The 16053-nt window shown below is 37.2% G+C and overlaps 1 protein-coding gene across 1 annotated transcript in view; it reads left to right on the forward strand.

The window, feature by feature from the left end:
* The window catches only part of LOC128982910 (putative phospholipase B-like lamina ancestor), a 163987-nt gene that overhangs the window by 87792 nt on the left and 60142 nt on the right, over nt 1-16053 (forward strand). The window contains exon 8 of the mRNA XM_054401976.1: nt 2347-2505. Within this exon, the coding sequence (XP_054257951.1) occupies nt 2347-2505 (159 nt within the window). The remainder of the gene's footprint in view (nt 1-2346; nt 2506-16053) is intronic.

Here is a 16053-nt window from a genome sequence, read left to right on the forward strand (position 1 = left end):
TCTACAATCACATTAAGTTTCCTTCTTCTATGTCTCCCACATTAACACGTAAGCGGAGAGTCCTGTAGAGTTTGGAGCTTTCCGTAGCCGAGTTACAAGAAGATCTATTTTATGCTGCAAGTCTCCCTTTTCTTTACTCATGGCAGCCAATGATTTCTTAAGAGTTTTGACAAATCGTTCTGCTTAACCATTGCTTGACTGGTGAAAAGGGGCACAAGTCCTATGGAATATTCCATTATTGCTTAACAACCTTTGAAAAAGTGCACTTATAAATTGGGAGCTGTTGTCTGTTATCATTACTGGCAGTCCAAAAGTTGTGAATAAGTGACTTAAATTTTGAATGCACCAATCTGAAGAAGTGAACCTCCAACCATTTTGTATGCGCGTCAATAATTATGAAGAAATAATTTCCATTTACGGGTCCACAAAAACCTAAATGTAAGCGATGTAACGGAGCTTTAGGTTCTTCCCAAGGGTGATGGTTTAATTTAGATGGTTCATTTCTTTTCTGTTTGCATTTTTCACAGTTATTAACAAAGTTCTCAATATCAGTATCCAAGTTTTTCCAACATACATAGCTTCGCCCCATAGCCTTCATTTTCGACATGTCTAAATGCCCAACGTGTAGTTCCTTGAGAACTTCTTTCTGGCAATGCATTAGGTATTACAACTCGACTAGGTACCTCTAAAGATGCAAACTTTATGTAAACTTAAATCATCATTTCAGAAACAATGGCGGCGCTTTACCTGAACACTAGGGTGGGCCTGTGGTTGGGATCATTCCGGGGGGTCTGGCGGGTATGGAATACCCCCATAGAACAATGGCAGCGCTTTACCTGAACAGCAGGGTGGGCCTGTGGTTGGGATCATTCCGGGGGGTCTGGCGGGTATGGAATACCCCCATAGAACAATGGCAGCGCTTTACCTGAACAGCAGGGTGGGCCTGTGGTTGGGATCATTCCGGGGGGTCTGGCGGGTATGGAATACCCCCATAGAACAATGGCAGCGCTTTACCTGAACAGCAGGGTGGGCCTGTGGTTGGGATCATTCCGGGGGGTCTGGCGGGTATGGAATACCCCCATAGAACAATGGCAGCGCTTTACCTGAACAGCAGGGTGGGCCTGTGGTTGGGATCATTCCGGGGGGTCCGGGGGTACTCCCCTGGAAAATGTTTGACATTTTTGACATAATATAGATGGGTCTTTATGATTTGAGGCACCAGATTAGAAGTTGGGTTGGTTAAAAAATGGTTCATTTTCAAAAGCTAAAACTAAACAACCATTAAGTTAGGCTTACTGTGTGTCAATCATCACAACTTTGAGTTAATATACTGTGTCAACTCAGATGAGTTTTGATTCAACATTCTAATATCACAAATTTCTAGATTAACTTCTCTTATCCAGTCTCCAAATATTGGCTCAACATCTTGGTCTTTATAACACATAATTTTCCAAAATATATTTTCTTTGTACTGGAACCTAAAAAATACTACGCCCTTAGTTTGTATTCTCTTGTTGATATTTAATCTCTTATAGTCCTCAAATGAGATTGAAGATAGCGTTGTTCCTGTATCAAGTTCCATAGATAGATAATGGTTTTCCTTCAATTTCTATTTTCATAATGAACCTATCACTATTATTTACTTGAAGTTTATAAGAATCGTAGGTAGTATGATCTGTTAATCATTCTCTCTGTCGTCTAGTTGGTCGATTGGTTGTTTTCTTGGTCCTCCCATACACACTTTTGCAATATGCCCTACTTTGTTACATGTATTGCAAAATTCATTTTTAAACTTACATGTATTTGCTCTATGGCATTTATCTCCACACCGATAACGTCCTTGTGGACCTGAAAACTTTGAACTTTGGTCTTTGTTTGTTGCCTGTACAGTGTTCTTACTCCCAGAGTATGCGTCCCATTTTCTTGTCTGATTCTCAACAATATTCAGCACTGGAACTGCTGTTTGAGCAGTCATGTTGCTTTCAGTTCTTGGAGCATCCAGTGATGTTGCAAGTTGAAGTGCTTCCTTAAAAGTAGTTACAATTTTATTCTGTAAAAGTTGTCCTTTAATATCATTGTCATGAAGTACTCATACCAATTGCATGCGTAATAACATATCAGTTACTGACTTTTGAAGCAGTATGTGAACTTTGAAGCACTGATGCTCGCACAGCCTCAATGTTTTCTGGATTGACTGCTGTGAGTGAAGGCCCAGTTGTTTTACTACTTTTTACTGACCCTGTAGTCCTAAATGCAGTGACCCATCGCATTATGGATCTGCAATCAGGGATTGGTTCCAGGTTAGGTTGTCATCTTCTCCTCCTAACAGTTTTATCTCTGTTCCAGCTACAGTGCTATGCTGAGGGTACAGAAGCGCTACCACCTGCGTCTCCACATGACTGGAGACGGCCGTGCTGCATCAGTTCCTGGTCAGGTCGTCACCTTCACCTCCTACCCCGGCACTGTGCACTCTCAAGACGATTTTTATCAGATCAGTGGCTCAGAGTAAGTAAATATTTCAATATAAACGTTATGCTTTAATTGTGTATCTACAGTAGAACCCCTCATAACCGGCCACCGCGGGACCAAGCCCCTGGCCGGATAACGATTTGGCTGGATAAACCAACCTACATACCAACCTTCAACCTTCATACCAGTTATAACAATAGGTAATCAATATATGCAGTGAAAAGTATCATTCCAGTCTGTTCTGGGATTATTTAAAAAAACAAACATGTTTGTAAGAAGAAAAAATTATTTGTAGGTTAAAATCGTTAAGTAATGAAGAACGTACAAATATTATGATTCCAGGCAACAAAAACTATTAACCCTCCGAGTGTCATGCGTCGCTGCAGCGACGCGCAACGCACTTTGTATAGTGTCGTGCGTCGCTGCAGCGACTCGCGAACACTGTTTACGGCGAAGGCTCTATGACTAACTGAATCGGACTGTACTGGATTGAGTTAGGTATCGTTCTGTCCGTAATATTCTAAGCTTTCTCCAGAGGTCTGTCTCTAAGCACTATTCATTTTAGTTCCGAAAATATTGTAGCAGACAGCTGACTGAGCTGACGTGCGTGTATTTGTAAACAGCTAGGTTACCCTCGGACCGATGACTGATGTGTTTTATTACGTTTATCATTGTTTTAGTGTTAAAAATCAAAAGTAGTGATATACGTGGTGCATTATAAGAAGATTTAAGTGGTTTTGAAGTGCTGGTTGATGATCCTGAAGAAGTAGGTAGTGATATTGATGTAAATTATCAGCCAGATTCCTAGCTATGGTTGGGCTATGCATTCTTAGCTAAACGCTATGTACTGAAATCTGTTTTTTGCCCATAACTTTTTTATTTGCAAATCTACTTCCTTATATTATTATAGATTTGTAATCCTCATAAAATTTAGAACAAAGTGGCTATTTTCAAATATTTATAGGCCTATAATTTATACAATTTCATTGAGCGCAAACTTATTTTTTTTTGAAAATTTTTGAAATTATACATTTTTTTACCTAAAAAAATTTTTTTTTTTAATCTTCCTTATGTTTTATATATAATATTGAAGCCCAAGATTTTCCAAACAAAATGGTATATAGAACAGTATAATTAACATTGTTTTTAAGCTTCTCAGATCAGTTTTAATAAAACCTTGCAAATGAGCAAAAAATAGGCTGACATTAAGGCCAAAACACGTGACACTCGGAGGGTTAATGAAGGTAAAAATTACTATAAATTGGACTTGAAAATCATTAGGACTTAAATGGTACATGCATTTCAACCACATAATGTGATTTCAACTCAACATTTTTATCCATTTTGTAAAATACAAAATTAATAATATACTGTACTGTACTAACCCTACTTTGGAAATAATCAACTGATCAAAGATTAGGCCTACTAGCTCAACTTAGTATAGTGACACAGCAAAAAATGTATAAACAAACAGATAAATAGTGAGAACAATTTATTTGATGACTTGAGCAGTCACAAAGACTAGTGAACTAACTAAGACTAGCTTGCATCTAAATGTCTGTAGGCTGTGAGAAAAACATTTTGATATTGGCTTCCTGGAAGGGGCCGGATAAACAGAGGACCGGTAAAACCAAGGCCGGATATGGGGGGTTCTACTGTATTTGGCTTGGATTTTAATTTTCTCAGCTAAGTTAGCTAAACTCAAATAAATTCAAATCCATATTATTAATTCTGTAAGCAGTTTTTTTAAAATCATAACTGGTTGGTGTGAAACCATAGTGAACTAAAGTGACATTTTCAATGTTTTGAGAAAAACGAGGTTAAAGTTTCGATTCTAAAAAAAGTAATTTTGTTAAACTTTAGGCAATTTAAACCTTACCACATTAAAACATGTGAACTGTCCTTAGCCGATACAGTGGCTGGTTCTTTATTACTGTCACTCGGGATTAGGGAGCCCAATGGTGAAATGGTATATTACGTTACTAGTCCGGTAAGTGGTGTTTTACCGTGGGGATTTTTGTGCGAGTATGTTAAAGCTTACCGGGCGAGTAACGTATCATACTTTACATCATAACTAGGTGAAACCCGACGGTTACTTTCAAGGCTTACGTTAATTCATCTAACTGCGATAAATTGCGTGAAATATACATATTTTGAGCATTTAGCATTGTTTGAATATTAATGAGTGTAAAAACAATAATGCTATTAATTGTGTTAGTTACCATATATTTTTGAACATTCAATGAATAAAATATTTCCCATACTGTTCGTCATCGGAGTTGTTAGTATGCTATCTGGTATCTCTTCCATTGGAAGAACCTTTAAAAACCTAGTATTAAAATCGTATTGGTGAATCTTTTGTAGTTAAATACTCCCGTAGTTGCATCAGTGTAATGCAGATTAATCTATGATTTTATTTTAAAAAAATCTGTTATTTGGGAAGACACGTTCTAACTTCAAAGGGAGGTATATCCGTTAGGCGGGTTACACACCGGTGTCGCGGATATGATGTCGCCGATATTTCTGATGTCGCGGACATGATGTCTGCGACATGTAATAAAATGCAACCATGGGAGAAGGGACACGTGCTGGCGACATGAGAGGGAATCAGTTCAGTTTTTCATCAGTTTCAATAATGTCATCCTCTGAAGAAGATGGTGTGTTGTTGCTGCTGATGCTACGGAGACGAAGACGACGACGAAGAGTAAATGTGAGAAGAGAGTTCTGGATATTGGAAGGATAATCAGTTGTCCAGTCAATTCACATTGACTCTAGTATAATATAACCACCACTCGAGTAAACCCACCACTCAACTCACAAAACAAAACAGAAGTACCAAAGACCAAGACCAAGTGACAGCACCGAAACTACTAGAAACGTGTTATGCGCATGCGCGGGCCCAAGAGACACGAGATATGTCTGTCCAAACACCGACCGGTTGGTTCGCTCGAGACACGCGTCTGCGACACAAGTCGCAGACAACGTGTCCGCGACACTGGTGTGTAAAGCTCCATAAGATAACATAGGTTAGTTTTCGAGGGGCATGTCGCGGACATGAAAAATATCGGCGACATCATATCCGCGACACCGGTGTGTAACCCGCCTTACAGTGCAAGTTTGATTTTTCCTTCGTCACGTCGCGTCAGTTCATATCATACTTCTGTGCCAATGAATAACCCTCTAGCACAGTTTTAAGAAATTGGTTGTGGGGTTACTGTTAAAGCAGGAATTCCTTGACATGGGGGATGTCAGTTAGTTGTCTCAGCCTTATCAGTTAAATCAAGTTGTCAATATAATCTCTCTACGGAATGTTAGGTGTATGAATATACTTGAAGTGAAGTTGGCTTTTATTCTTGAACTGTTAGGGGCCTCCTCATTTATATGGTTGTGCAGCTTCATTGGCAAAAAATAATGCGGATGACATAGTAATGTGGCATTTCCAAAAAGCAAAAAATAATGTAAATTGGCTATTTACTACGTAAATATTGACTTTTGCATGCATTGTTAATCAACGTATCTTATAAAGGATGATGTGATCTAGTTTTAAAGGAACATGACCTTTCTGTTATGACAATAGCTGCTTGAATAGTATTTACTCATTGGGCCATTTTTACAGCCAAAATTTCGTGTTATTTTCAATAATGTTATCAACCCAGTGGGCCACGGTCCGTAATATAGGCCACTGCAAATAATTTGTCAATATAGGTACCATTTTAGGCAAGGTTTCTGTGTTTGGATGTTATTAGAAACGGTAAGAGCACAATACAATTCTTCTGCAGATAATTTTTCTGTTGGAGAAATATAAGCCGAATTATAAATGTCACAATGCGAGTTTGAGCATTTTTGTAACTATATTATATGGGTAAGTTACATTGATTTTTTAGGCTGCTGCTCAGTGCACTTAAAGAATATTTATTTTAGAGATCAATTAAATGGTTTTTGTTGCTGGATAGCGCTAGTAAACATGCACAATCCTTTTCGTTAGTCTAATAACATTCAAAGGCTCTCTAAGAGTTCAAGTTCTTATTTGTATACATATATATATATTATGTTTTCACTAAGCTGAATGAATACATCAAAGTAACCTATCTGAAAAGTCTGCAGTATATTGCAGTTTTTCAGCTTAATGACTTTCTAAATCATGCACATATTTCTACATAAATATTGTAAAATGTTTTATCCAGTTGCTGTAAACCACTATGAAATTAACAAAATATGGACACGGCTCAAATGGGCACCGTGCCCTTATGCACTTGTATTATTTTGTATTGTATTACACAATCGAAGTTTTTTACAATCTTATGAACCTATGATGATCTGTCTAGAATAATATGATAAAATACAGGGAAAAGGTGTGAAAAGGCAGACACCAACTCGTAAAATAGATATAAGATAGTTCAATAAGAAATAATTGTAAGAGTTATTGTGATAAAAGGATTTTCCACTGATTTCGTAAAATAACTTTATATTGCAAAACATGACATGATACAGAAGAAAATAAATTTTAAAATAAGAAAATAAAAGTACTTCTTTTGGACAATTCAGTAACTCCCAATAAATGTGTGTTGTTTAAAATACAAGTACCTTGGGACCGAGCTTTGCTCGGGAAAATTCGTTAGCTTATTCTGAAAGCAGTCTTAGTATTGCAGATACATTAATCAAATCCCACAATCCACAATGCTTGCCTTGACTACATCCTTCACAACTCCCTACGTCGTGGACCTGTTTTCCTCCCTTCCCATAGAATTTTAGGAGTGCAGATACATTAATCTAATCATCATAAACAGATCCTACACTACGGACAGCTCACCTCGACTACTTCCTTCACCACTTTCTACGTCGCGGGCCTGTTTCCCTCCCTTCCCATAGCATTTTAGGATTGCAGATACCTTAATCTAATCGTCATAAACAGTTCCCACATTTTGGACTACTCACCTTACTACTTCCTTCAACACTTCCTACGTCGCAGGCCTGTTTCCCTCACTTCCCTTAGCATTTTAGGATTGCAGATACCTTAATCTAATCGTCTTAAACAGTTCGCACACTCCGGACGGCTCACCTTTACTACTTTCTTCACCACTTCCTACGTCGCGGACCTGTTTCCCTCCCTTACAACGGCATTTTTAGATTGCAAATAACTTAATGTAATCGTTATAAATAGTTTCCACACTCTGAACTGCTCGCCTTTACTACTTTCATCACTACTTCCTACGTTAAGGACCTGTTTCCCTCCCTTCCCATAGCATATTAGGATTGCAGATACCTTAATCTAATCGTCATAAAGTTCCCAAACTACGGACAGCTCACCTTGACTACTTCCTTCACCACTTCCTACGTCACGGACCTGTTTTCCTCCCTTCCCATAGCATTTTAGGATTTTAGATACCTTAATCTAATCTCCATAAACAGTTTCCACAGTCCGTACAGCTCGCCTTGACTACTTCCTTCACCACTTCCTACGTCACGGACCTGTTTCCCCCCTTCCCATTTCATTTTAAGATTGTAGATACCTTAATCTAATCGTCATAAACAGTTCCCACACTCCGGACTGCTCGCCTTTACTACTTCTTTTACTACTTCCTACGTCACGGACCTGTTTCCCTCCCTTCCCACAGCATTTTAGGATTGCAAATACCTTAATCTAATTGTAATAATTTATTGCCTGCCAGTCTTTCTGAAAAATTAACTGATACCTACAACATATGTTTTATTCTTTATTTAAAACTAGCTGTGTGCCCGTTCTACGCACGGGGATCTTATAGTAGTCAGTTGAAACCTTCTTATATTAAGATTAAGAACAGCAGTTAGTTTGCATATTTGCAGATATGCTGGCAAAATTATTATATATAAACCTTCGCAAATACAGTATCTGACAGTTCAAGCCAAAATAAATGCTTCGCAATTGAATTTCACCCGGATCGTTATGGTCCATATGTCCAATGATTAAACTAAAAAATGTGTTATAGATAAATGAAGCGTAGCCCTAAAGTAGGCCTATAATTGAAAGTTACTTTCCACATCGGTTAACTTAAACGTATTTAAAGTACTACCTCAACCTCACCATTTAACACTTTATTCCGGTTGACATTTTCAGTATCAAAGGTGCTCTTGTCCATTCCGTGAAACACTGAGAAATAAGGACATTAATGCGTTACCAACAGACATACACACAACAATCCAAAAAAGACCACGAAGTATTGATACATAAACAATATAAAGGCGTAAACAATTCATGATGGTTTGCCCAACAAATGTTTTTCTCAAATAGGTTATTATTTTCTTAGCATACCGGGTAAGCTAAGATTTGGAATCCAGACAGAAAAAGCAAAACTTATACAGAGTTAAGACATCACTTAAATTGAATACGGACGGCTCTAATAAATAAGGTGCAACACCAACGATAACTAATTTTTAAACTACAGTGATGTGTTGGTACCTACGTAAAAATGATTCTAGCAGCTACCAACGGTTCTAAGGAAAAGAGCCAGTACCTACCTACGTAAGAACCTACCTAAGAACTATAGTACATCCGACCAATTAAATACATGAATATCTAGTCCCGAGGTTATTGATCTCTTGCTTTTGGATTTTCTCGTAAAAAGTTATAGCGTAAACTTATCGGTGTCAGTTTGAAAAAAAAAACAACCTTACCCAAACAACTTTTTGTTATTTAATAGATTACGCATTCTCTAAACAATGATTAGTATATCTATTAACATTAGAAGGAAATGTGACGAAAATCACACAATGTTGGGGTTTTGGTCATTTGTAATTATATTTCTTAAGTAGGTAGGCCATGTATTCTATGGAAAAGTACCGGTATCAAGGATCGTCGTCAAAAAGGTTGTTATGAATAAATATGTAGGCTTACGTACCCAAGATATGAGCTATGGGCCTATTGGCTGTATGGTCCAGCGATTGCATCACACGGTGAGTAGGAACAGAAAGTGACACATTGGAAATTCGAGTTTAGCACTTCCTCTGTTAAACCTCTGTTACAATCACCCACTGCAGTTGTGGTTTTTTACTTTACACTTTACACAACCGCCATTGAAGCGCCGTCAATGAGTGGAAACCTTTTTTGTAAGCTATTGGCGACGATCATTTCAGTGTCCCAGCACTACACAACACTGATTCAAGGTCTTCTTTCTGGTTGTCAAAACTCAAGAAACATTTTATACTCAAAGAATTTCTGGTTCCGATTTGGACGATGTCTAGTTATTTAATTTCATTTACGGTTACACTATTAGACTATATTATTGCACTTGCGATTAATTAAATCCGTTATGTAAGAAAAATGTTTTTAATCTCACTTGGTTGGGATTTGCTTTCAAAACGTGATTCGAAATGGTTGCGGTATTTGTAAACAACATTTGTAAACATATCATTGACAGCTAGAAAAAATAATCTTGATCCGAACAGCTGTTCGTTATTTCATAGACGATTATGTGATAAAAATTGAACGAAAATTTGAAAAAAATCGCACAAAACTGCATTTTTGATCGTCCGTAATTTTATTTACAAAGTAGTGAGGCTATATTTAAATCACTAAAGACACTCTCGCCAATCCAGTGAATACATTAAAATGACTTGGATCTTGATATGTACTCTGGTTTTCACGGAGAAGATTGCGTAAAATGCCATCTTGAGTGTTACAGACAAAGGGAAAGACAGACAGACAGACAGACAGACAGAAATAGAGATAAGACTCGTTTCTGCTTCTTTAATGTATAAAACGTAAAAATAACCTAAAAGTATATAATTCTGAGCAAAGTACAGACAAAACTCTAATTTTATTTATATAGATATTGTAAATATTGTCATTCATTGTTATTTATTTATGTATTTATTTATTTAGATAACAATACTACATTACAGGCATAGAGCCCAATTACAATGCAGCATTAATCTTTAAGTCCATTATAGAAAGTACATGCAGTCTTCTTGGTAGGTACACACAACATCACAACTTACATAATATTTAACTACTAAGACAAGATAACAACCAATAAATAATAATAATAACATTTCATAAAAACAATAAATAGACATATCAATAAATAAAGCAACGAAAACAAAACTCTCAGAGAACGGTTAAAAAAATATTATATAGTTTTCTGTGCAGAAACAACCAGTTGGGACGTATGCCAACACCAATTTGCAGGCCAGCTCGCCAAGTCCACCCCGCAAGCGTGCACCAAACGCGCCGGTCGACCAACACGGCACAGTGCCGTGTAAAAACACAACACAGTACAATCACTCAGTCAGCCAGCACCCCCAGCACACGCCCGCGGAACAAACTCAAAGAGCAGCCAAACAAATCAATATCAACACACGCCGAAACAGAGTTATACAGTTTTGTCATTACATTTACAGGCGAATTTGCTCCAAGATTTGTTCGAGAGTAGTGAGGGGAGAACAGGAAGCGACAACGAGAATTGTGCCGAGGCACATTAAACTGGACTTTGGACAACAAGGCCCCGCTATCCAGCTTACCGCTCACCAGATTATGCAGGCATACCAACACAGACACTCGCCGCCGCTTATCAAGGGAATCTAGTTCAAACAATGATAACAGCTCAGAATAGGGAACACTAGTAGTATAGTGGCCAAACTCTTTGTAATACAAAAACCTGAGAAATTTTGTCTGAACCTTTTCAATAGTATCAGACAGATAGCGCTGATGAGGGTTCCATACAACTGACCCAAACTCCAACTTTGATCTTACCAACGAGCAATACAGTAGCCTTATTACACCAGTACTTCTCAAGAAATTACTCGACCTACGTATGAACCCCAGAATAGAAAAAGCGGATTTACAAATGGAAGTAATATGGTGAATGAAAGAGAGTTTTGAGTCAAAGGTGATTCCCAGATCCTTAATAATTGATTTGACAGAAACAATTCTACCTCTCATTAAATAATTGAAGACTATTTTATTCACTTCAGATTTTCTTGTAAAAGACATAACAAAACATTTATCTACATGAAATTTCAAGTGGTTATCGCTCCACGATAAAAGACGATCTATATCTTCCTGCACTTTTAAACAATCTGACACACAAGTAACTTTACGAAACATTTTCAAATCATCAGCATATAACAAATATTCACAGTTTCGGATGCAATCAGATATGTCGTTTATGAATATTGTGAACAGCAGTGGGCCTAAATTTGAACCCTGAGGTACCCCTGAATATGCACGGAATTCAGAAGATGAAAATCCGCCATAGCAAACATATTGAACTCTATCATGAAGATATGAAGAAAACAATTTAACAAGAGGACTAGAAAGTCCAAAATAATTTAGTTTTGAAAGCAGTGTCAAATGGTTGACCTTTTCAAATGCCTTTACGAAATCTGTGTAAATTACGTCCACCTGATCACCAGAATCCATTGCCGACAAACAATATTCAGGGGTGATAGACAGGGCTGAAAATTAACTCAATATTATGTTCTTCCATTCTTCTGATCCATTCTTCACTTTTGAACTGAGTTCCATTGTCTGATTGTATCCTTTTTGGGTATCCATATGTAGGAAAATGCAAAGTGAAAAGTTTATTTAAAATTATCTTTGTTGTCGCTCGTTGAATGGGGTACAGCTTTATAAATTTTGTGAAAATATCTATGACAATTAGGATATATTTTACATTTGATACACTGGTTGGTAGAGGTCCAATAATGTCTACGGCAACTTGATCATTTTTGCCAGTACAACGCACACCTTTTGCTGTGGCCATCAGCGGACGGTTGCTAATCTTACACCTTTGACATGTATCGCATGTAGAAATAAGTTTCCTAATTATTCTGTTCATGTTTCGGAAAATAAAGGTTTCTTGAAGTAGTTGAAAACATTTCTTGGCTCCACAAATGTAAGTAGAATAGGTGACATCCCCACACAAGTTTTTCAATCATACAACTTAGTAATGCGATGAGCCATTTATTCTTCAGTTGTTGGTAGAGGGTATCTTGATGTAATCGAAAATTGGCTGATAGTTTTGTTCCAATTTCGGATTCTGGTTGAAGTTCTAAAGTGTTAATAATGTGTTGGAGTTTAGGATCTCTTCTTTGCAGTAGGGGAAGGTCTCGTAAAGCGTCTTTTAGATTTTGATCTGGTATTTTGTCTATATAATGGATGGTTAATTCAATGGGGTTGTTGTATGAGATTGCTGGTTTATCGATGGAAATTCGACTAAGAGTATCAGCAGTTATGTTGTCAGTGCCTTTGCAATGTATGATTTTGAAGTTATATTCTTGGAGAATTAATATCCAGCGAGCTAATCGATTATTTAGTAAGCGACAACTCTTAAGGAAAGTTAAGGCATGGTTATCGGTGATTATTGTTAGATTTGTTCCAAGGACGATATATCTAGCTTTTTGGAGACAGTAGATTATAGCAAGCAATTCTTTCTCAGTGGTGGTGTATCTTTGTTCTGCCGGTTGTAGTGTTCGTGACATGAACATAATTGCAGCCTTATCGCCATTTTCTCTTAACTGATATAGGTGACCACCAATTGCGTAGTCAGATGCATCTGTTTGGAGGTAGAATTCTTTAGTGTCTGGATGGATTAAAGTGTTGGTTTGTAGGAAAAGTTGTTTGATTTTTGAAAATGTTTTATCATCTTCTTCTGTCCAAATGAATTTATTTTTCTTAGAGGTTAATCTCATTAAAGGTTGTGTTGTAGCAGAAAATTTGTCAATGAATTTGTTGTAATAGTTGATGCTACCGAGGAAAGCTTTTAGTTGTGATCGATTCTTAGGGGTTGGAAAGTTTAATATAGGATCCACTTTACTCTGATCCATTTGTAGCCCTTCATTGGTTAGAGTATATCCTAAAAATGGTACTGAGTTCTGGCAGAATTTAGATTTGCTGAATTTAACTGTCATGTTAGCTTCTTCAAGTTTTTGGAATATATATTCAAGGTGTTTCATATGGGTTGGGAAATCTGGTGAAATAATGCAGATGTCATCGATGTAGATAGCGGTGAAATCTTCAACTTCTGAGTCAAACACTTTATCCAATGCACGGACTAATGCAGCTTGTGACGTAGAAATACCAAAAGGTGTCACGGTGTACTGATAAACTCGACCTCTAAATTGAAATGCTGTGTACTGCCGGGATTCTTCGGTTAAGGGAATCTGCCAGTATGAAGCTGTTAAGTCAATGCTACTTATAAATTTAGCGCTTTTACACTTGCCCAAAATTTCGTTTACACTTCGATTGCATTCGAAATCGGGAGTTATTATTTCATTTGCCATGCGTGCATCGAGGCACAATCTAATCTCGCCAGTCTTTTTGACAACAGGTATTATTGGATTAATAAAGGTACTTTTGCTTCTCTCTATCACATTTAATGCTTCCATCCGATCAATTTCCTTTTGAACTTGGTCTTGATATTGCTGCGGGACAGGGTACGAAGTAGTTTTAAAAATCTTAGGGTTTTCTACACGTAACTCATGTGTATACTTGTTGCATACTCCTGGCTGATCAGAGAAGATATGCTGATATTTATTTAATAAACTGCTTAATGTTTCACGTTCTTCTGCGGTTATGTGCGTATTTGTTGCTAGGGAATTATCTATTTCTTCTTGGGTCAATGTTTCGTCTTCGATTGGATTTGTTTTTCTATTTTTGAAGTTAGTTATTGTGCTATTAAATTTATTATATATTGGATCATCGTGATATACATCAAACGTTTCATCATTAAAATACTCATTATTTGACCTATGGCTATCATTAATTATTAAGTGACATATTTGTCCCTCTTGGTTGCACATACAAAACTTCAAAGTAACATTGTGATTATTTATCTGCATATCTATTTCATTTGTGTTGAAATTCAGATCCATTTTAAGATTAGACAAAACATCTACTCCTAGTATTATAGGTTTTATTAGATTTGGTACAATAAGATATTCCAATGGCAAGGTGTGTTCTGCAATTGTGGTGGGAACGTAAATAATTCGAGAGACTCGTTTAGATCGCTCATTTGTAGCAGTTTTGATTACTGTGTTATTAACTGGAAATTCTTCAAATGGTGAAATTTTGGATTTGTTTTCACTGAACCAGGATTCTGATATACAAGTTATTGATGAACCAGTGTCGACTAATGCGTTTACTCTAATATTATTAAGTTTGATGTTAATTTCTGGGCAACTTATTTGAGTGAAATTTGGAGATTGATTATTTTCTGAATCATTTTCTAATAAGAAGTTCTTATCGCACATTATACTTTGGGATTGAAGATGATTTATTTCATTACCGAGACTTTCATAAATAGGCGCTGTAATTTTAGAGTTAACTAATGATAATTGACCCTCTCGGTTGTCGCTTACAGCGCCGAACCATTTTCCTGTATATTTGGTGCAGGATGAGTTTGTGGCTCGTAACTGTGTGATGATTGGTTATTTGGAGGAGCACTAGGCACGTAGTTATTTTGTCTCATTACTGCGCAGAGCTGAGCTTGTTCTTGGGTTGGGTGGTTTCTGTAGGTCCGTTGGTTGTTGTCACCGTTACGTGGAGGATATCTGTCTCGTTGATATGGTTTGTTTTCATGGTTTCGGTCGTAATTAGGATGATTGTAGTTAGGACGGTAATTTTGATGATTTGAATAATTTCTGTGTTGGTGATTGTTGTTGTATGAATTGTTGTGATATGAAGGTATCTTGGGTTGGTACGCTCTCTGATTCTCGTAACGGCCGTTTTGATGATAGGTGTGTGGTTGTTGATTTGGAGTTGTCGGTCGGTTGTTGGATGAGCTGTTGTGATTCTGGTTGTTGGTACGTGTCTTCTTCGGTCCTTCTTTGAGATCTTCACGTTGTAGAAGTCTTTCTAAGGCACGTACGGTGGTAATGTTCTGTACATTGATGCAGTCTTGTACGATGGAGTCAAATCTCTCTGCCATCAGTGTCACAATTTCTTCTTCGGTTAGGCAAGGGCTCATAGATTGGAGTGAAATTACACGTTCTGTAAGGTATTCGCTGCGGCTGAGGGTACCATTTGACCGGTATTTTTCTGATTCGATTTTGGCTCTTAAGCTGCGTTGTACTTCTCTTGACCAGTATTTAGCTTCGAATTCGTTGGAAAATTGTTCCCAGGAACTTAAGTCAGTCTTTACAAGTTGTAGCCATCTTGAGGCGGGACCTTCGAATGAAGTTTCTAGCAGGTCTTTGAGATATTCAATCGGGTCATTATTACTGTTTCGCTCAAGTCCTCTGTCGTAATATCTTTTAAATTTATTAAGATATTCTTTTGGGTTGCCACTTCGGCCGTTGAATTTTGGTAGTTGTCGGTCTTTCTCATCATTTCCATTGCATATAATTTTGATTGGGCCTTGGAAGTTTTCAAATGTTTTGCTTTGTTTGAGGGTTTCCACTTCTTGTTCACATTTAGTCAGATTTTGATTTAAACTTTGGATTTCAGCTTGCTGAGATTCTAAAGTTTTGTTTTGGATGGTGAGTTTTGGAAGAATTTCGTTTTGTATGATGGCCAAATTAGCTTTAGAATTCTGTTCGGATTCTTGCCTGGTTCGTTGAGAAAGTTCTTCAATTTTTTAGTCAAAATTCTGTTCATGCATTACCAAT

Source organism: Macrosteles quadrilineatus, unplaced genomic scaffold (genome assembly GCF_028750875.1).
Source record: "Macrosteles quadrilineatus isolate MER2022 unplaced genomic scaffold, UCM_ALF_1.0 Scaffold_1__1_contigs__length_201487025, whole genome shotgun sequence".
NCBI classification, from domain to species: Eukaryota; Metazoa; Arthropoda; class Insecta; order Hemiptera; family Cicadellidae; genus Macrosteles; species Macrosteles quadrilineatus.